Source organism: Oryzias melastigma, linkage group LG11 (genome assembly GCF_002922805.2).
Source record: "Oryzias melastigma strain HK-1 linkage group LG11, ASM292280v2, whole genome shotgun sequence".
In the NCBI taxonomy this organism is placed as follows: domain Eukaryota; kingdom Metazoa; phylum Chordata; class Actinopteri; order Beloniformes; family Adrianichthyidae; genus Oryzias; species Oryzias melastigma.
In genome coordinates, this window is record NC_050522.1 from 25936004 (window position 1) to 25958264 (window position 22261).

Consider the following 22261-nt stretch of genomic DNA (forward strand, 5'->3'; position numbering starts at 1 on the left):
GGGGGCGTGTCCTCGCGCTGTCGTTAGGGGGGAGAGCCAGCCCGTCTCCCCGGAGTGTCAGCCGGCCCAGCCCAGCCTGTACCGTGCATCAGCCGTTTAGGAGTGCATCCGGTGGTTTCGGGACCGGAATGGTGACATGGACGAGCCTCTGGAGCAAATGCGACCCCTTCTGAGAGCCGTGAGTACCCGGAGGAATGCCGGCTCCGGCGGAGAGCCGCAGCGACAGAGCGTCTCTTTGTCCGGAGTTGTGTTCGCCCGCTGCGGCAGAGGTGCGGGGGATGCTGGGGAGTCGGAGCCGGTGCGGCATCGTCCGGGGACCGCCTTTGTTAGCCGGCTTTCACGTGGCGCGCTCACACGTTACTTTCTACCCCTCTGTGTCGGTAAATCGACACGCGGGGTCAGAAAAACTCCCTTAAAAGGAAAGCGGGAGCCGCGCGCGCGAGCCCGGGTTTTTTAGTTAGCAAAACTTGAGGTAGTTCGAGAAAACATTAGCCGTAAATCAGCCCCGCGTGAAGTGAAGCGCGCGGCTTTGAACATCCTATAAATAGTTGAAGGTGCGTGACTTGCTCTGCCTTTACGGCCGCAGCACAGACTTCCCTGTAAACACACACAAATATGGTGAAGTTTGGCTTTTATTAGGTGTGACTCCAAGTTCTGGAGGAACCAGAACCAGTTCCGGGTCTAAACCGGTTCTGTTCAGCTTTAACACCTCAGGAGAGGAGGCTGCACAGCTGGGGTTTACATGGTGACATCAGAGGTGTTGGGTTTTACAGTAACGTGGATTTATTTACACACAGAATCTGTGTGAGTTACACAGTTATAAATACAACTATTTGGTTCAAAGTAAGTACTATAGTGTCAATTACTGTATGAATATTTGGGCTTTACACAAGTTTAAGTCTGACTTTATTTGTAAATTCTGTTTCTTCTTTCAGACTTTCTATTTGGTTAATCTGAGTTTTTTTACATGTCCATTTTCAGAGCCACATGCCATGTTTGTGCAATCCATGTTTAATAATACAGTAACAAACATTTAAACATAATTTTAATAGAAGTCCGTCATTGTGTGAATGCAGCATTCAGTGATTTTCCTGCTTCTTTCTGTACGTTTTTCTGCTCATTAAACTCAATCACACTTTAAGCAAATTCAACAATCTTGGTATCAAAACGTTAAGGACATTACTGCTTGTATTCTTGGTATTTATAAACATTATAGTTTTTTTTAAATATTGAGCAAAATATGCCCCATAGGAAATGAATGAGAAAGCCTTCAAATTTTAATACGATTAGTAAAAAATACATTTAAATATATTCATGGGATATATTTTCATCTTTACAGTAATTAAAAAAAAACGAGTTTAGTTAATATTTTAGCAACAAGCTAACGTTTTTGACTAATTTAGTTTACTGAGGAATTTTAGACTATTTTGGAGTTTAGCCAGTATTTAAGCAATGTGTTTGCTTTTTTATGCTAATTAGGAGTTAGCTAATATTTTAGCAACTTCCTAAAATTTTGGGCTAATTTGTTACCTACTGAAGTTTTATAGTCTAATTTAGAGTTTAGCTTCAATTTTAGCAACATGCTAACATTTTTGACTAATTTAGTTTACGGAAGAATTTTAGGCTGTTTTGGAGTTTGGCTAGTATTTGAGCAACGAGCTAGCTTTTTTGGCTAATTTGGCATCTACTGAGGGTTTTTATGCTTATTTAGTGTTTGTAAACTTGGCATATATTAGGGATTATTAAGCAATTTTGCTATACATTTTTCAGAAATTTACGTCAACTTCAGAACTCTTTCATAATTCTTTAATGAGATTTCCAGTCTTTTAGAAAATTTAACATTTAGCAAATAGCTGTTGCATTTTCAGCAAATAAAGTAAATTGCATCACCATTTTCAGCAAAAAGCATCTGCATCTTCTACAACTACGTTCCACAAAAAACATTATCGCAGGAAATGCAACTTTTCTAGTTTGAATTAGTTTCACTAAAAACATAAAGAAATAGTTAAAATTCATTAAAAATGTCCAAAGATGTTGAAGTTCTATGATGGACAGGATCAATCAGAAGAACACATCACGTCAGATGTTCTGGAGAAAGATGCCGGGAAGCAGATGGAGACGGTTTGAGAGGTTGGACAGTGATGCTGGTAAAAAGTTGGAGCTACCAGGAGGAAGAGGAGGTTCAGAGATGAAGGTGGTTGAGGAGGAGTATGCTGTGGAGAAGGTAATTATTTTCCCCCTAAAGTGAGCAACAGAAAGACAGAGAAGAAGAAAGCTTGAATGTTGTTTATCTGTTCTGTATTGAGGTGAGAGTTGTTCTTAATTTTGATGAATGTGCCAAAATAAAGTAATTTTGGTTTGAATCCTTTAGTAACTAGTATTGATCTAAAGTTGTGTATCGTCCAATAAAATGTTGGCTTTGCTCCCAAATGAACACATTCAGTGGAAAACTCAGTTTGTTTTGGACTTTGAAACTACTGTAGTTCTACATTTTGATTAACTTGGCACTAAGAATGGCAATAATTGCATGTGGAGATCTTCGACAATACGCTTAGCTCTTAACCACAGCCTTTAAGTCGTACATTAGGACTGAGTTCCTTTCGGCTAATTAATGTGAACTAAATAGAGCCTCTTTGTGCATAGCATAGCTAATCCCAGAAAGTAGTGTAATAAAGAGAATACGATTGAGAACCATCGTGTAATTAGAAGGAGTCTTGCTAATGAAGTAACAACTAAATCGTTTTGCATTGGTGGTTCATTGCTCTTTAGCTGTTTTGAGGTGCACCAATCAGGTGGTGAGGAATGGGATTGGAGGATTTTATACGTGTTTGTAAATGAATCCTTCTGTGTTTAGTCTGATGAAAAATGGTTTTGTTTGCAGTTTGATAAAAAGTTGTTCATCAGATTCAGCCAGTTAAGGTACAAGGTCACCAACATCTGGTTAAAATGAAACAATGTTGTTTAAATAGCCAAAAAAAAACGTAGTGTTTGGTTAGCTTAGCATTTAGCAGCAGTTTCAGCTCGTTTAAAACAGCTACAAGCAACTCATGAGAACTGGATTGAGAGTGACGTCACCCATTGAAAAAGGTTTACCTCCAGCTTCAAAGATTTAAAGTCAATTCAGTCGCCATATTTTTGAAATACGGACTCTGCCATGGTGGAGCCAGACGTCGCCAGTAAGCAGTGATTGGTCCCATTCGGTACGACTCATCGACTGTATACAGAGAACAGGAACGAGTGGGTGTGACTTCATCCTTTGAAATGATCTTACCTCTGGCTTCAGTGAAATGAAGCCAAGAGTCACCACTTTTTTTGCAATACGGATATCGCCAAGTCAACAGTGATTGATCAAACTCATCGACTGTATACAAAGAACTGGACTGAGTGGGCGTGAAGTCCCCCATAAAAACGTCTTACTTCCTGCTCCAGCGAAATAAAACCAAGTCACCATTTTTGCGATACGGACATCTCCATGTTAGACAGTGATTGGTTCAAGTCTGTCAACGTTTCTATGGTAACTGCAGATCATGAGTAAATGTTTAAAAGCGGGCTCGGGAGAATTCCATTTAATATATATATAAACCCTGATTATGCAACACTATTGTCTCAATCTGTCAATCAAACGTTGGAGGCGGGGCCAGCGGACACCACATCCTTTTACTGAGGCATCTGATTGGTCTGTTTATAACCTGAAAAAAACAACCTTGGATTAGCATGAAGCATTAGCATGTTAAGAAAACGTTAAAGTGACGAGTAACTGCTGTTTATTTCTCGATGGAATTCTATGGCATTTTGGCTTCTTGGAGCCACTTCCTGTTTGGAACATGAGGAGGGAGGGGTCATTTGGTCCAGTTCTCTATAAACAGTCATTGGTCTGAATCAACGTTTCTATGGCAACCACTTTGGCCAATCAGAACCGAACACTCTGGGTTCAGTTTTTGAGTCCAATCTGAAGGATCCCGACTGGTCTGAGTTCAAGCAGTTAAACTGTCAAAACTCTTCGTTTCATCGCCATTTTAGAGAATAAAATAAACATTAAGACTTATTTTAAATCATTTTTTACTTTAATGTGAATAGATGAAGCTAAAACAATAGATATATGTTCATGAATGAACTGTTTGAGTTGCCCAGGTAGCAGCATTTTTAATGAGACTGCATGTGATGAGGTTCTGGGATTAAATTCAAACTAAACCAAATCATTCAGACATCAGTGTTTTGGGGTTTCCTAAGTTCTGACATCTAACTTTTCTTTTTTAATTCTGAACTTGCCCCAAATGTACACGTCTCACTTTTTGAGCTAAAGAAAGTGTTTTTCCTGAACAGCTTTCACAGATTTCTGAGTGTCTGCTGTATGAAGCAGCATAATTCCATCATCTGTTAGATGTTCACCAGCAGTCGCTGTTATTTCCAAACTAATATCAAATTCTTGTTTCCGCTCTTATGATCAAAGAGAAACTACAATATAATTCTCCACAAAAAAACAGTTCAACCAAACAATCCTTTCTCCCCCAGCCGTATGAGTGGGATGGTGGTTCGGGGCTTTCAAGGCTTCCTTTATGGCAAAAATGGAACCTGGGTTCAGTTTTAGCCACAGTCATCAAAGCACTGACCAGATCTAAACAGAAAAACCAAAGATCTTTGTTACAATGTGCAGCTCAAGTCTGTAAGATACGATATGTCACAATTTGGCCTCCTGTGGTGGATTTGAAGCTTGTGGCCTTAAATCTTGTGTTGCCATAGAGATGGTCTTTGATAAAGATGCTATTACAGCTTAAAGCAGCTTCTTTACTAAATGTCTTATGGTTGTTCTTGTGTTTATTTTAACTGAAGGCTACAAGAAACTTCAAGAGATTTCAATCTTGTGTTGTCAATAAAAAAATGATTGAAAGTGTTTCTATTTTCTTCTGACTTAAACAAATCTAAGTTTATTTTACTTCTTTAGGAAACCTTCACATTAGCAATAGAGCTGCCACACACAAATATTTTAATAGTGGACTAATCACTGATTATTTTGTCCGATTAGTCGAACAATCGTGTCATGCGCAAACTGGATATAAAGCACACATCTTAACCATCATTAGCTTTGAACTAACTAAACACTAGATATTTAGCATTACCTGTGAGAATGCTAGTGTGAATGCTGGAAGCTGAATTTGGCCGCTGAGGAAGCTTGTGCTGATAGCTGAAGATGCTGAAGCTGATAGCCAGCTAAAATATTAGTTAAATGCCAAGTTAGGCTAAAAAACTGAGAAAAAGCTTACGTTAGACAAAACAGCTAGCATGTATCAGAAATATTAGCTAAACACCAAATTAGCCTAAAACGCAAGAACCATTCCTAAATTAGCCAAAACAGCTAGCATGTAGCGGAAATATTAGCTAAACTCCAAAATAGTCCAAAAAGCTAGCAGAATGTCATTATAATTTTCAACTTTACTTCACTCCGACTCCATATAACATAAAATAATGACTAATCGACTATTAAATTAGTCGTAGACTAATTTAATAGTCGATTAGTTGACTATTAAATTAGTCGTAGACTAATTTAATAGTCGATTAGTTGACTAATTGTGGCAGCTCTAGTTCACATTCTTGGGTTGATTTATTTGATTGAATATAATGAATATTCATTTTTCTTTCTCTTGAAAAAAACATCTACCAGTTGAAGACACTTACTGTATATATATTCATGTTTTTAAGTACATGTGATAAAACCTTAGAATTTCACAGACAAGTTCAAAAAGACCAAAAATCTGGACGTCTGGGTTCTGTAAAGGGGGGTAAAGGGGGCGGTCCTTATCCGCCTTTAGATGTCACTATTTCTGCTGATTTCATGAAACCTTTGGACCATTTTACATGAACGTTTGTAGATGTTTAGGTTCACTTCTGCTGTTATGTTTGTTACCCAGAGGACATTTGGAATCAGACGAGAATAAACAGGGTTTCCTTAAATTAAACTGAGGGGCTGCTCCATAGCTGCTCATGTTTCAGAAGGACGTTCTTCTGTTCTCCTCATGTTGTGGAAACCAGCCGTTCCTCGCAGTATTGCAGCCTGTTGAAAGACTCAACCTTGAAGCTCCCATCAGCGCCGTGAATGTCAAAGTGAAAAAACCTCGGATGCATTTGGAATTATGCCCAATGCAGTCCGGAATACCGAGTGCACGTGTGCTGCTGTTTCTATTTACTTGTGTTGTGTGTGGGGGGGGTGGCTCTTCATTTTTGACCTGAATACCTCAGCGACTAAGGATCTGCATGTCCTCCAACTGTGCGAGTGTGTCCCCTGTGTGGTTCCGCGCACGTGGGTGTTTTCAGGCTCCCGCCTATGAAATATTCATGGTCGCATGGTGGGATTGGCCGCTTGGCAAAGAGCGGGCTGTCAGGGTACGGCGGAGCGAGCACTGTGTGTTCTGAAGCAGCTCGCTCGCTCTCCCTCAGCCTCCTTTTGTATACAGTGATGAGCGCAGGAAGAGGCAACATGCACGCGTGACACCGCCGCCGCCGTTACCGCTCGCCTCACAGACGACAAAAATAACCACCACAAAGAAGAAACATTGACATTATCTTTTTCTGATGTTTGGAATGGAGGAAGACAGAGAGGACCACATGCTGGTATGTCGGATTCTGTCCGCCTGTTATTGGTTCAATATCGCTGCTGCTTTGCTGTGTTGTGTTTATGGTTGGTGGTCAGAACATTCAGCCATGGCAAAAAAAAAAATGGAGATGTGGAGATGGAGGGTTATAGTGAAAGAAGGGTTGATCTTAAATTTAAACAGTTGTCTTAATATCCTTGACTGGTCCAGAATGGCAGAAATGAGTCGTTATGGCAGAAGGGGAGCAGAGAAACGCAACAGGAACTGTGGTTCTCATGTTAGCAAAATCCAAACAATAGCATGCTGTAAAATGAGACGCTTTTCCTCTGATATGGAAATGACTTCTGATAGTAGCGATTGTAGTAATAAATATATCTTAATACTTGTGTGCAGGGACGATATATTTATTTTGGGGAGGGGTGTTCGTTGCCCATATTGTCGAGTTTTGAAGACCTGTTTTCAAATTTAGAAAACTTTTGACATCAAACGCCAGTTTTCACCTGAACCGTCTCCCGCTCAAAGCTAGCGAGGTTTCAGAAACGTGAAAGTCCGACTCGGCTAAGCAGAACTCAGCATAACATCCCTGCGTTTGCAGCAAATCCTCAAACTTATTTTGCAAAGCGAAAGTACAGGACATATTAGAGCATCTGGACTTTATTTAACAAGAAACCAAATGTCATTTTTGGAGTTTTGGAGTCCAATGAAAACTGTTTTTGACATGTTCTTGCTACACTTTCTCCAGTCACCAGACATGGACGTACGGTTCCCGTCATTCTTGACGTTTTGGGTCCCCAACTCGTCGTTTTTTGACATGCTGGCTGTTCCTCTTCAATTATGGGTCTCCAGCCCTCGGGACACGGTAACGGATGCAGAACCGGTACTGGTGCGCGTCCAAGTCCACGTCCTGAGGGCTCCTGATTAGTGCTGTAACAAGTACCCGAGCACTCGGAGACTCGCGATCTGCTCCCGAAAATTTGAGTTTGAATATTAGCGACGTCCAAGATCGCTGATTCATGATTTTTATAAATTTAATTGAGGGTAGTAAATTATTATTCAGGAACGATTTATTTATTGGTTTGAAATGCAGATTAATGTTGGATTTTAAGTTTTTGAACTAAAACAAAACTGAAAGATCAAAGCTACTGTCACCGCAAGTAAACAAATCTTCGTGTCGGTGAAGTTTTCTGGTTTCAAAGTAAATCTAACGAGAGCTTTTTTTCAGTTCAAAAACTGAGACTGAAGTTCTGCTCCCTGACACAAGTTCTGAAAAACAAATTTAACACCAGAACTTTATGGTTGTGGTAACTCTTCAACAGTTGACGCAATTAACGTAAATCCAGCGGATTTTGAAGCAGAGATGCAGCCTCGTTCAGATGTCCAGCTCTGCATTAGAGCTGCCACGATTAGTCGATTAATCGACTATTAAAATAGTCGACGACTAATTTAATCGTCGATTAATCGTTACTTTATATTATACGGAGTCAGAGTGTAGTAAAGTCTAAAGTTATAATGACATTCTGATAGATTTTTGGACTATTTTGTCATTTATTAAGGTTTTTAGGCTAATTTGGAGTTTAGCTAATATTTCTAGCTGTTTTGGCTAATTTAGGATTTTTTCCTTTTTTAGGCTATATTGGAGTTTAGCTAATATTTCAGTTGGATTCTAGCGGTTTTGGCTAACTTAGGCTTTTTTCAGTTTTTTAGGTTTTATTTGGCATTTAACTAATATTTTAGCTATCAACTTCAGCGTTTTCAGATATCAGCTTCAGCATTTTTACCAGCCAAATTTATGCTTTACATCTAGTTTTTAGTTAGTTTGACGCTAATGACGGTCAAGATGTTAGCTTTACATCCAGTTTGGAAGTGAACCTTTAAGTCGACTAATCTGAAAAAAAAAATATTCGGTGATTAGTCGACTATTAAAATAATTGTTTGTGGTATTACTCTGCAAAGCAGAAGTGTGGAAGTGTGACTTTTTATACCAGCCTTGCACCAATATGAAATTCTTAGAATGTGAAATGTTGACGAACGTTGAGGATGGAAAAACTATGAGAACATTTTTAGGTTTTATTGTTAAATTATCCAAAACAGCAGTGATTTTTATGTTTTTGTTGTTGTTTATGTTACTGCTGAACTTGACTTAAAAAGTTTAAATGGACAAACACCATTTCTTTCCATCTTTTTATCAGTTGTGTTGATTCTGATCTCCTGTTCTAAATAAAATGTATAAATAATGGTGATTTAATAGAAATCATTAAAATTTTCATACATCAGTAAAAAAAACATACACATAGCAACAAACATATTTAAAAGTAATAATCATGGTTGGATTTTTGTGCTGATTCGGACCGCCACCTAAGTGGCGATCCACAGCGCTACCTCTGATTAGCATATGCATTTTTACCCGTCTGGCCCGCTACCAAGCGACCCTCAGACCAGTACCGGTTCGCGACCCGGAGGTTGATAGGAACAGCCAGCACATCAGAACACCCAACAAGCGTAAAAAAAATGACGCTGAGGGGGCTGAACCATACGAACCATATATATGACAAGATGGGAGTGAGAATGTGTTTTCTTTTTTTGACACGATAGAGGAGATATATAAAGAAAATGAAGCTTAAAATATCATATCTGAGTATTTTATTCAAATCATTGTGAATCAGGAGCAGACGAAAAAAATGCTGTTAGAAAAGCTTGTGGCTTTGACGCAGCGCCCAAGACTAGATGACTAGATCCAGGTTGGGAGAGTGTGTAAACATAGGGATGATGGGAAATGAGGACACAACCCCACAACTCATAGCTGATTTTTTTATGAACTCCTGCCTCTCTGCAGAAACTATGTCCTAGAAAATTATGTTTTTTTTGGTTTTGGCTTGAAGTTTAGAAGTTCTGGTCACATCTCTCAAATGTTCCAAACACCAGTTGGTAACCGTAGCAACTGAACTGATGCTTGTTTCACCTATCATGCTGCTTCCATGCCACTTATCTTGGTTTGGTTTGGGCTCTGCAGCAGTTACCATGACAACGCATCACACCACATATCCAATAGTCAGTTTAGGCATAAAAAAATAACAAGATTAAAGTAGGCTACTAAAAAAGATTGAATACTTATTTTTTTCACAAGTGATTGTGAGATAATGCCCAAAGTGGTGTGCATTATCAGAAACGAACAGACTTCATGGAAGCCCCCAGGCTTCTGTATTGTCCATTATTTGCTGATAATGCACACCTTTTTGGGCATTATCCCATACACAAAGCAGCTCAAACACACAGAAGTGCTTCAGAGCTTGGAATTCTGGGAATTTAGTGTAAGAACTTGTGTAAATGAAAGTGAGTGCTGCTTTCATGACAGAAATGTGTACTGGAATGTACCAGAAGTATCATTTTGTTTCGTTTAGTCACTTAGAACAAAGCAAAGCCTAACCTAGAGATTAGGTCATCTGCTAAATATGACGATGATAATATTTAGTGACCTGGGAAATATTGACAGGTCAGGGGACCTTGAAGATGTGAGAAGGTCTGTAGTGTTACTGTCTGGCATGTACAGTAGTTTTCCATGAGGTCCTGTAAAATGTCACTCGACAGGCCACACTGTGTCGGCGGTGCATGGAGAAGACAGCGCTGTAATTACTTTTAGCAATTACAGCAAACAAAGGTGACCTGTGGATCAAGCAGAGGAAGAATTCAGAGAAAGAAGGCTGGAAGAGTTTGTGAAACCCGTCTATAGGAGGTTGAGCAAACCTCAGGTGAGAAGAACAGAACAAGACGTTCAGAAACCGCTGACGGAAAACATGTTTCTTTTCTGAAAAAACTACTTCTGATATTTGGCCAACCATTGACCTGGTAGATCATGTGTCAAAGTCAAGGCCCGGGGGCCGGATTTGGCCCTCGGGTAATTCTTTCCGGCCCTCCAGATCATTGTATTGTTATTGTGACCCAATGTAATTTTGACTAAATATATTTTTATGGAGAGTAAAATATTGAAAGTTATTTAAGGTTTAAGTTGATTTATTCTGGAATAATATTCCTGCTTTTTTATTATTCATAATTATGTTGAAAAGTTACGGTTTAAAGTTTAAAAAATTGGCATTCTGCTAGTTTTTTGGACTATTTTGGCATTTACTAAGATTTTTTTAGGCAATTTCGAGTTTAGCTAATGATTTAGCTACATGCTACATGTCTTTCTAATTTAGGATTCTTGTTTTTGAGGCAGTTTAGCAGGTAGGCTAATACTTCAGCTACATGCTAGCTGTTTTGACTAATTTAGACTTTTTGTAGGCTAATTTGGATTTTAGCTAATATTCCCACTATATGCTATCTGCTTTAGCTAATTTATGCTTTTTTTCTTAAGTGTTTTGGCCGTTTTGGAGTTTAGGTAATATTTCAGCTGCATGCTAACTGTCTTGGCTAATTTAGGCTTTTTTCCATTTTCAAGGCTACTTTGAAGTTTAGTCATTTTTTCAGCTACATGCTAGGTGTTTTGTCTAACCTTTTTTTTTAATAGGCTAATTTTACATTTAGCTAATATTTTAGTTGGCTATCAGCTTCAGCACTTTTTAGCTATAATTTTCAGCGTTTTTAGCTAACACTAGCATTTTCAGCATCCAAATTCAGCTTACAGCATTCACTCTTTCATTATCTCAGTCAATGCTAGTTTATAATTATGTTTAAAAGTTAAGTTTTAAAACTGTAGTTTTAGAGTGTTTAATAAATGTTTATCCTTGAACTAAGGTGTGTTTTGGATTTTGGCCCCCTCTGCGTTTGAGTTTGACACTCCTGCTGTAGATGATATTACAGACTAAGTTATAGCTGAATGGAAAATGCTTCTTGGACCACCAGGCTCCTGTCATAACCAACCCAAACCACTCTGCTGTTTGATGTGTTTCCTCCTACGGGCATGCTGGTAGTAAATTTGTTTTATTAGCTCTTGGGTCTATTTGTGTATCCTGCAGGGTACCCATGTTCCCGTTGCTGCGTAGGGAGGAACTAATAAGCATTGCCTGGAAAGTTTATTCTGCTCTAAAGCGTTAGAACACAAAAACCAAGTCAGACATCGTAAACAAAAATGGTTTTCTATGGCTTACGTACATTTAAGATACAGATTTAGAGGTTCTACTGTCTACGGAGCTCAAACCCATGTAGGTCAATCCTTGTAGACAGTGAGGGTATAGAGAGTAACTGCTCCACTCTCTCTGGGGTTATTAGGACAATGTGGGACAAATGCAAACAACCTTTTTCCATTTCAGAAAGCAAACAGTTTTTTTTGTAACCAATAAAGTTAAAGTACAAACAGACTAATTAAATCAGCACAAACTGGAGGATTAATATCAGAGAACATTGGAACAAGAACTACCTCTTAGCTACATACACACCGGGCTTGTGTGGCCCATTCAAGAACGTGCAGAAGACAGACTCGACTGCACTTCTATCACTACCTATATTAGTGTATGTAGTCACAGCTGGAAGAGTCTTGGTGGAAAAAACTTGAAGTGGTGAAAATCTTGCTCCAGATTTTCTTTCACAGCTCTATTCCGATACATGACAGACTTGGTGTCATAGAATCCCAGCCGGACACAAACTCAACTTTTCATTTCTCCTTCATGATTTATTTTCAAGCGGCGCACACTTCTGTATTTTGGAAAGGACGCCAACTACCAACCAAATCAGTCCCTGATTGGTCAAAGTTCAAGTGGTTTAGCTTTCAGTAAGAGGCGACAAACAGACTTCAAACTCAAGTGATGCATAAACGTGAGTTTTGAACTCAAAAGCCCAAAACACTCAGATGTGTTCGTTTATGTAGACTTTTTATTGACATTGGTTGCTTGAACAGGCGTTTCCAACCCAAGTGTGAACTTTGTTAGTAAAATGAAAGTAGAGCTGCCACAAACGATTATTTTAATAGTCGAATAATCAACTATTATTTTTTTTTAATAAGTCGACTAATCACACCATGAATAAACTGGATGTTAAACACAAATCTTAATCATTAGCTTTAAACTTGAAGTGTTTAAGCTATATGCTAACTAAAAATAAGGATGATGGTTTATTAAACCTTTAATGAATTCTGCAGCTTTTTTCCTTCATTAGTTTTTGACATGAAATCAAGACTTCAATCAAATGAAGTCTGCATCTGAATCAAATAACTATTTTTCACTAAAGATAAAGTGTTGGTTCCACTGACTTGATTATAACAGAAGTGCAATTTGTGGTGCTGAATGCTCACAACTGTATTCTGCTTCTCTACACTCTGACTCTATAGAATTCCAGACTGTCCGATGTTCTTGCTGGTAGCAGGAAAGTGATCATGTCTCCATGTCTGCAGAAAGACTTGATCTCTTCAGAGAGCAGATGTTCCTTCAGCAGAAACAGTTCACTCTGAAGGGGTCGAGGTTGTGCTAATGTTAGCTTAGCTTACGTAGACGAAGATCCCTCTTCAGTGTTATCATAGTCACAACGTGCTTCCTCTTCAGGTGCTCATGCATCGTGGAACACAAGTTCTTTAGCAGTGTAGTCTTATGGTTATAAGTAGGGTTGTGCCAAAATATCGATATTTCGATGTATCGCGATATTTGGCCTTGTAATTGATTATGGACAGGTTCTCACCAAGTATCGATCTTTTACTTTGGTTTGAAGAGGCCGTAAGACGTTGTTCCTTTGGTGAGACGTTCCTTCAGAGGTAGATGGGGGTCGAGCATTGTCAGACTGTTGTTGTTTACAACAATTTTGCACCAAGTAGTGGTACTGTTGTTCATGTTTACTATTGTTAGCACTGAATTTTACAGATAATTTCAATTCAATTGGTGTCAGTGCTTGTCAACGACAGTATTATTGATTTCAGCAACGTTGCACAAACCTTTAAACCAATTATCCCAGTATCGTGATATTATCGATATCGTAAGACCATGTCTTCCGCATCGCATTGTTATTGGTTCCCAGCTCTAGTTATAAGACATGATTACTCCTTTGAAGTTGCTTTTGTTTTAAAAATATATTTGTTATCTCATAGAAGAAGTGAAACACCTTCTGGGATGTGGTTATTCACCAGTGTATTTGTAGCATATCAAGTGTTTTTTGCTGAATTCAGGCAAACTCACATGTTTAGAGTGATACTAGAGATCATTTATAAATAATATTTTTCTTCCTATACATTTTTGGTCAATTCTATCACCATGTGTATCGTCGATATCTTGGTCTGAAAGGTGCAAACGTGCATGCGGCCGTGTCAGATGAAGTTATTTCATCTGAATGGTCTGTCACTGTGCAGCACATGTGGAATGTCATTTCCTCCGGGTTGGATCATGTTCCTCTATTGTAGGTCTGACAAAAGAAAGAGGACAGAGAACCAAAGTTGTTGCTAGGTGGCTGGTTACGCATTCAGCCGTCTGCTGTATTCATGTTTTTCACATAGCGCTGAAAGGATTCCCTCATCTTGTCTGAATGTCTCTCACCCACGTGATGACGTCATTTGCAGCTGAACTACTTCATCTCTCATGGGGAGTTCTGGTTATTCTTCCAGAGGTCAGACTTTGGTGTTGGATTAGAAGAATGAGAGTTTGGACTTTGTGCGGGTCTGTCAAGTCCTCATAAACATGGACCTTCCTGTAAGCTGTAGGTTGAGGAAAGGTCATCACCGAACTGTTCCAAGATGAGGAAGACGTCATTAGAACTAGTTCTTGACCAAACAGAAAATAAGTCATGGAGAATGCTGACCCCACCATGTCGACCGTCAGAGTCAGCAGCTCCCTCTAACCAAAACTACCTAAAGAAAACAAACAAAGCCCACAAACTAAGACTACCAAACCTAAAACTAAAATAACAAAACCCAGCAGTGTAAGACTGCTGAGGACAAAGAGGAGAGAAAGAACAAAAAAGGTAAAGAAAACTAAATTAGCATTTTTTTAAAGTAAGGATGTAGATGAGTTAAATGTATAAATTGATGTCTGAGGTTCACATAGATGATAAACTATGAAGGTTTTTACATCCTGTTGACCTGAAAACGTCTTGTTTAATCAACTCTACCTCCAGAATGAACAGATTTATATGCAAAGAAAAACTTTCAAAAGTTTCATCTTTTATGTGCTTTTATGAGTTAAAAGAACATTTTATCTTATGCCGTACAACATTGGTGCACTGAGATGATCCTGTTTGGCACTGAGCATCTCTTATTTTGAAGAAAAGTTATGAGCTTCTGTCAAACGTTTGAACATTTTTTGAGAGATTCTAGGTTTTTTTTAATTTTTGCTTTTTTTCGTGCCAAAAAAAAAAGAGACATTTTTATTATTAAAAAAAAAAAAAAACGAAGGTCATGAACGCAAATACAGATTTCTTTAAGACTATGCGGCTCCTTCTAGGTTTTTTCAGTAGAAAACGAACCCAAAGGGTTCTTCTACCGCTTAAGGTTACTGACTCCTGGACTAGTGGCACTTATAATGTGTTTAATATCTATTGAAGGCAAACACATGTCCGCTTGTCTTTATTGGCTCTATCAATAATTATTGAGCAAACCTTTCTGGTGAGGGACTTTTACCATCACCTGTAAGAAAGTTAACACCTTATTTTGAAATGGATATTTTCAAGATACCTAAAGTGGCCGAAGTATTTCCCTGTATTTAGCCAAATCAGAAAGTGTTGCATCTGGTGCACAATAATCTCATCACTCGTGGTCTACCAAAGGTCGGGGTGGGGGTGTTACCACGCTCTTCCAGGAACCGTGACAGAAGAATGGGGTTTATTTTTGACAAAGCTATGTGACAGGTTGCATCATGTGTCCTCAGAGGGTACCGCGCTCCGCGGGGTTAAAGACACACGTGACTACAGAACCAGAACCACAAGAGAACCTTTGAAATGCAAAACGTGCAGCATGAGTGACGGATTTGGTTGATCCATTCAGTTTAAGAAGCTTTTTTGTAAAGCCACATTAATGAGACTCAAATAGTTTCTCTCCAGCTTCGTAGTAAACATTGTTTCATGTGTTCTCAAAACAATTGACCACAATCAGAAATCCACAGGTGGTTAGGAATTATTCTATTATAATAAATCATAAATGTTAGGGAACAGGAGACAAAATAAACAGATTGACACCATTAAACTAAAAGTCTGAAACTTTCAATATATCCACTAAAACAAAAATAGAGGAAACAAAAACATGACGAGCAGATGATGAGACGAAACGGAAACTTTTGATGAAGTTAATATAGTATTAATATAGTACTATAGTATAGTATAGTAGTACAGCGGTGATCGTGGACCTGGGCTGTCTAAATATCCATTTCTAGGGCTGCCACAATCAGTCGACTAATCAGCTATTAAAATAGTCGACGACTAATGTAATAGTCGATTAGTTGTAACTTTATATTATACGGAGTCAGTGTAGTAAAGTTGAAAGTAGAGCTCCCACAAACTATTATTTCAATAGTCGACTAATCACCAGTTATTTCTTCTGACTAATCATGAAGTGGATGTAAAACACACATCTTAACCATCATTAGCTTTAAACTAACTAAAAACTAGATATACAGCATTACCTACAATAATACTAGTGTGAATGCTGTAAGCTGAATTTGACCCCTGAAGATGCTGAAATTGAAATCTAAAATCATTGAAGCTGATAGTCAGCTAAAATATTAGTCAAATACCAAATAAGCCTAAAAAAAACAGAAAAAAAGCCTGTTAGCCAAAACAGCTAGCATGGTGCTGAAATATTAGCCTAAAAACCCTAATAAAGGCCAAAATAGTCCAAAAAGGTAGCAGAATGTCACTGTAACTTTCAATTTAACTACACTCTGACTCCATATAATATAAAGTAACGACTAATCAACTATTACATTAGTCGTCGACTATTTTAATAGTCTTTTAGTCGACTAATCGTTCCAGCTGAAAGTTACAATGACATTCTGCTAGCTTTTAGGACTATTTTGGCATTTCATTTGATTTTTAGATTATTTTAGAGTTTAGCTAATATTTCAGCTACATGCTAGCTGTTTTTGCTGTTTTTTTCAGTTTTTTGGGCTAATTTAGCATTTAACTAATATTTTAATTGATTATCAGCTTCACCGTTTTTCAGCTATCAATTTCAGCAATTGACAGCGTCCAAATTCAGCTTACAGCATTTACACTAGCATTATTGTAGGTAATGCTATATATCTATTTTTTAGTTAGTTTGAAAGCTAATGATGGTTAAGATTTGTGCTTTACATCCAGTTTGCGTGTTTCAGTTTTTCCTATATAAAAATGATTAATACAACACCATCTGTATGTTTTCCAGACATGTTGTATTGTGGTAAATCAATTAAACTGCACCACATGTAACACTAATTCCTCCCAGTTTAATATCAGCACAGACTGCGTTTGTCTTTGTGTAAATCCATAATTTTCTCAGAACCTCTCTGAAAAAAAACAGTCATAAAAGAAGCAGCAAGAGTTTGAAAAAAAAAATCACATCATTTCAAACTCAGATGAAGGTGATTTAGAATCGGAGGATCAGAGGAGATCCATCAGTCCAGCAGCCGTAAACGCTCCTATTATTCCAGTTACAGGTTTCCTTTGAACAAGAGGCCAAACATCACATTTCGTTTCCACTCAGTGCTTCTCTTGTCTGTCATCTTACAGATCAAAGGACCTTCCAGCTGGTTATTTTTTGGTAGTTAAAAAAAAAAATCCTTTCCACTGATTTACTGATTTATGAATTTATACTGCAAACATTTTTGAGAGAATTCACTCGACTGAATTGAAACAAACTAAACAGAGACGTTCTCTGTAAGGGACTCTACTTTTGTTATCAGAAACAACACGACACAATCTGCAGAGTTAACTATTTTTAAATGTGCTTATCAGAATGTGACGGAACAGGAGCCAACTCAAGAGTTTAATAAACAAACAACTAAGACAAAACCAATAATCTAAGACCTGAACACAAGCGTGACAGAGCAGACGACCTGAAAACCAGACACCTAAATACACGGAGATAATTACCTGAAATGAAGACAGCTGTGGATGATCAGCAGCCTGAACCAGGTGTGACTGTGACAGGAGGACGGACCAGAAACCAGAACAGGAACCAAGGAAACAACAGAAAACAAACTAACGGCTCTATCCTCATAAATCATGTTTTATATCAGACGGCCGTAAACCACAGGAGATCTCTGAGGCATCGGATGATCTGTGTATAAAAACTAACCCTTTTAAACAAACCATAGCTGTTATATGTTCTTATACATTTGAGTGTGACATCACACGTAGAAGAGCATTTACTTCCGGCTCCAATGAAGTCAATTCAGTCGCCATTTTTTCGCCATTCGAATGCCGCCATGTTGGAACCAGACGTCGTTAGTTAAAGGATACAGTTCATCTTGATAACTGATTGGTGTTTATTTTTTTAACTCTTATTTTTTTCTTCTCTTTTCTAATCATTTCCAGGGTCTAGATGAAGAAGCAATTGTTGACCATGGAAAGTCCAGTTTCACCACTCAGACCAACTATGAGGGAGAGGAGCTGGAGAGTAAGTGTTCAACCGTTTACCATGAACGGATCATGAGCTGGGATGTTGATAACTGCTGTTTATTTAGCAGAGACCCAAAGAAAGACAATCGTTCTGTGTCTTCACACACATTTTATAAGGAATTTTTAAATAAACTGGGATCTTAGTGGCATCAGTAAATAGCAGGGATGTTACCAAACTATTTAAAACCAAATCGTTTGTTGCTCTATTCAACAGAATTGAAAGTGAATACACTGAAAGTGTCAAAAACATGTGTTGTGCCAAATGTTATACATTTAATATTATTTATTACACCAGGCTTAGTATAAGTTAGAGATCCAATGATTCACTTTGTGGTTTTAACCTGAGAATTGTAACATCCATAATACAAGCTGACGAAAGGGTTTTTATTAGGGCCGTGCATGTTGACTCATTAACGCACGCAAGTAACAAATTAGTGTTAATATTTATTAATGCACATTAATCACACCAGTCTTTGTCTTTCCCTAAGCGGTGCAGTCACCCACAGCGTGCATTAAAACACTTAATTGGGTTCTTTTCCCAATAATACTATGATTATTTACTCAATCTGTTTTAGTACTTTAATCTTTTTTTTTTTTTTTTTAGATCGCTTTTTCACAAGATGTCATGTAAATTTAATTTTGTGATTATTTGCATATAATACGTGGTCGGCAAATACTGTAAAAAAAAATAATGGCGATAATCGCGATTAATTTTCCCCCAGTTTGCAATTAATTAGTTAATTTTTTAACAGATTCCCAGCCCTAGTTTTTATTCATAGTTGCATGCTTAATAGTAAATTTAAGAAATTATTTTTCTATTTTTTTTATTGATGTTTGCAACACACAAATGATGTTTTGCACAAAAACAAAATTGTGACCAAAAAAGTTCAGGTTTGAACCAAATCATGGGAAAAATGAATCGTTGCATCCCTGTTAAACTACAGATGAATGTTCTTCACAGAGTAACTTTGAATTCAATAGAACATATTTTTAAGTTAAATTAACATTTTTTATAAAGGTTCACTCTTTCCTGAGTGAAATTTCCCTCTCATTGCTGGAGTTCTTCAACTTGGTGAATTGGCGGTCTCCACGCCTGCAGCCGTTTCCTCCTCATGACTGAATGTCAAGTGGGTCATGAAGTACCGCAGGAGAACAAGTGGCTCATCTCCACGTCGTGTCGTGTCGACCACGATCGTATCCAAATGATTTTACAATCTTATGTCCTAGACGCTCGTTCTGTCAGAGAGGGAAGGACCGGGACAGACGCTGCATCACATCTTTACCGTAACGCCTGCAGGACGCAGTCTACAGTTTGTAGACAAAATGAGGCGCTGAGTAGTAGTCGTGTAGCGGATCACAGAACTCACGGTTCGGATCGTGACAGTTCTAGAGTCATGGTTTGGATCAGTTAAAAAAAAAAAAAAAAAAAACAGGGAAAACCAACAGAATAAAAGCCTTCAAGTAACTGTTTGAAAAGCTTCAACAGATTTATTTAATAAAATATAAAGTATATGGAGGACTGAATGAGACACATTTAAATAAATATATACACCATTAAATTAATAAGTAAATGGGTCATTAATTATTCAAAATTGGTATAAAATAAATACAATTGTATATAGATAAATAAATGTTTAAATATATGTGGGATTATATAGCCATTAAATAGACATTAAAAAGAACATTTAAATATTTCATGAAACCTAATTATTTCTGGCCAGTGTGGGTCGAAAGAGACAAATTGAAATAAATCTGTAAACTATTAAATTATTAAATAAATGTGTCATTAATTATTTAAAATTGACATTAAATAAATAACATTGGAAATCACTAAATAAATGTTTAAATATATGTGGCATTAAAATGTTAAAATAGCCATTAAATCATTTGGTAACATATTTAATTATTTCAGGGTGAAGGACATATTGAATAAATATATTTAATATTAAATTACTAAATAAATGTGTCATTAAGTATTTAGAATTGGAATTAAAATAATAAAATAGCCATTAAAAAACACATTTAATTATTTCATGACACACGTAAATATTTCATGGCCAGTGTGGGCCAAAAGAGTTGAAATAATTAAATAAACCATTAAATTAATAAATAAATGTGTAATTAATTATTTAAAAGTGGCATGAAATAAATAAAATTGGATATTAATGTATACATTTTAAAATATATATGGCGTTTAAATATTAAAACAGCCTTTGAACCTTTTCTTTGATTTAAGCCCAAATTTCCACATTATGACTTTTTGCTGATGTGAGTTTACCTGAAAACATGAACTCTTTAACACATTCTCTTTAACCCTCCATTACTCCACAACCGCTCACACAATCAACAGGAATCCGGTGTTTCTAACGCTGCTTTTCTCCGCGAAAGAATCAGCTGATTTAAGCCGATGCCGTAAACACATCACTACCGTAAAGTGTTGCGTATCTGCGTAAAGCCGCTTTTCTCCGCTCCAGAATCAGTTCTGTTAATTCCATCAATGGTTGAAGAGTTACGGTAGTCGAAATAATGTCCTCCTCTTTGAAAAGTCTTTGCATTGTTTGCAACTGTCTGTACATAAATGAACATTCTTCTTTATTTGATTGAAATCATGTCTTTGTTTTTCCAAACCTCTTACTTTCCTTTTGCTGAGACGTTCGTTCATCCAGGTGACGATGTCTGGAAGTTGAGTCATAAATCCAGATGTCCTGACTCAACTTTTAAGACTTCCTTTGTTTCTGCGTCCGCCTGCTCTCCCCATAACACCAGAGCCAGCTGCATGTGGGTTCCTCTTTCTGCTTGTAGAGGGATGACTCATCTGTGAGGAGCGGGTATTAGTGGAACGTGAGATTAAAACTTTCCGTCAGAGTCCTGCTCTCTTCAATAAAGAGAAGTCAATCAAAGACTCGCGGGGGGTGAAAATGTAATCCTGGTTTTCTTGAAAGTAGACTTTTCAGGTCAGTGAAGATGGAAAGAATTTTCTTATGGCTTCAAATTCATTTTTTTAATTGTTCTCAGACATAAAAGCAGGTTTTAAACCGTTGACTGCATCTCCAACAGAAATGGAGTCTACTCAGTAACCTTTCTTCACTTTATGGACACCGCCATGTTGGAACCAGACGACGAGTTTCTATGGCAACCAGTCTCACCGATTAGGATTGAGCTTTTTGGAAGGCCACACCCCTAACACTTGAAAGCGGGCTACAGGAAATCTGTCAATCAAATGTTTTGAACGTAGAACCAGCAGACTCCGCCTACTTTCAGTGTGGCTTCTGATTGGTCCACTTATAACTTAAAAAATTGTTTTGTGACCAATAGAAAGACTGAGTAACAACTGTTTATTTTTCTATTGAAGTCTATGGGATTTCTGGAGCCCACGGGTACTTCCTGTTTGGAACACCAGGGGGAGGAGCTACAGTCGCTCTTTTAAAAACACAACATTTTTAAAAAGACGTGGTTTCTTTTTTCATTCCCAGGTCACAGAGCCGTGTACGTCGGTGTCCACGTTCCTTTCGGGAGGGGGACGAAGCGCCGGCACCGCCATCGAGGTCACAAGCACCACAGGAAGAGGAAAGAACGAGACTCGGAGGAGGGGAAGGACGACGGCAGAGAATCCCCGAGTTATGGTTGGTTGTGTCATCGCCATATAATGCTCTGGCTCTAGTTTTTACCTAACGAATCATAAATCCATAAACTGTGTTTCTATTTGGTCTCATGAGTATTAACAACATACACAAAGTAAAAACTCAAATTAATTCAAATTGTAATCTGATATTTAATATTTATAAAAACTGCTTTGGTTATTTGAAAAGGACCAATTTATTTTAAGCTTTTTTTTTCAATAACAGCTAAAAAATGTGATCAATAGATGATATCAATCATCCATTAAAAGCCTGTTTTAGCACCTCTGTCAATTAAACACAGGAAGCAGCTTTAAGTCCCAGAGGCTAAAACGCACCAGATTTACATTAATACAAATATTATGTTAGACTCTCAATGAAAGTCTGTTTGTGTCCAGACACCCCGTCCCAGAGGGTGCAGTTCATCCTGGGTACAGAGGATGAGGACCTGGAGCACATGCCCCACGACCTCTTCACAGAGCTGGACGAGCTCTCCTTCAGAGATGGAAGCGCCACTGAGTGGAGGGAGACTGCCAGGTGAGAAGGGCACAGAAGAGG

At 37.9% G+C, this 22261-nt stretch overlaps 1 protein-coding gene across 12 annotated transcripts in view; it reads left to right on the forward strand.

Annotated features, from left to right (window-relative positions):
• Positions 1-9: 9 nt before the first annotated feature.
• The window catches only part of LOC112162616 (sodium bicarbonate cotransporter 3), a 61085-nt gene continuing 38833 nt past the window's right edge, over positions 10-22261 (forward strand). For 6 of the 12 annotated variants that reach the window (XM_036214178.1, XM_024298434.1, XM_036214179.1 and 3 more), the window contains exons 1-4: positions 10-178; positions 18003-18084; positions 21560-21709; positions 22102-22240. In XM_036214178.1, the coding sequence (XP_036070071.1) occupies positions 137-178; positions 18003-18084; positions 21560-21709; positions 22102-22240 (413 nt within the window). In that variant the 5' untranslated portion in view covers positions 10-136. Of the gene's footprint in view, positions 179-6110; positions 6607-18002; positions 18085-21559; positions 21710-22101; positions 22241-22261 lie in introns of those variants that run through there. The other 6 variants (XM_024298440.2, XM_024298442.2, XM_024298443.2 and 3 more) reach the window with 3 other exon arrangements.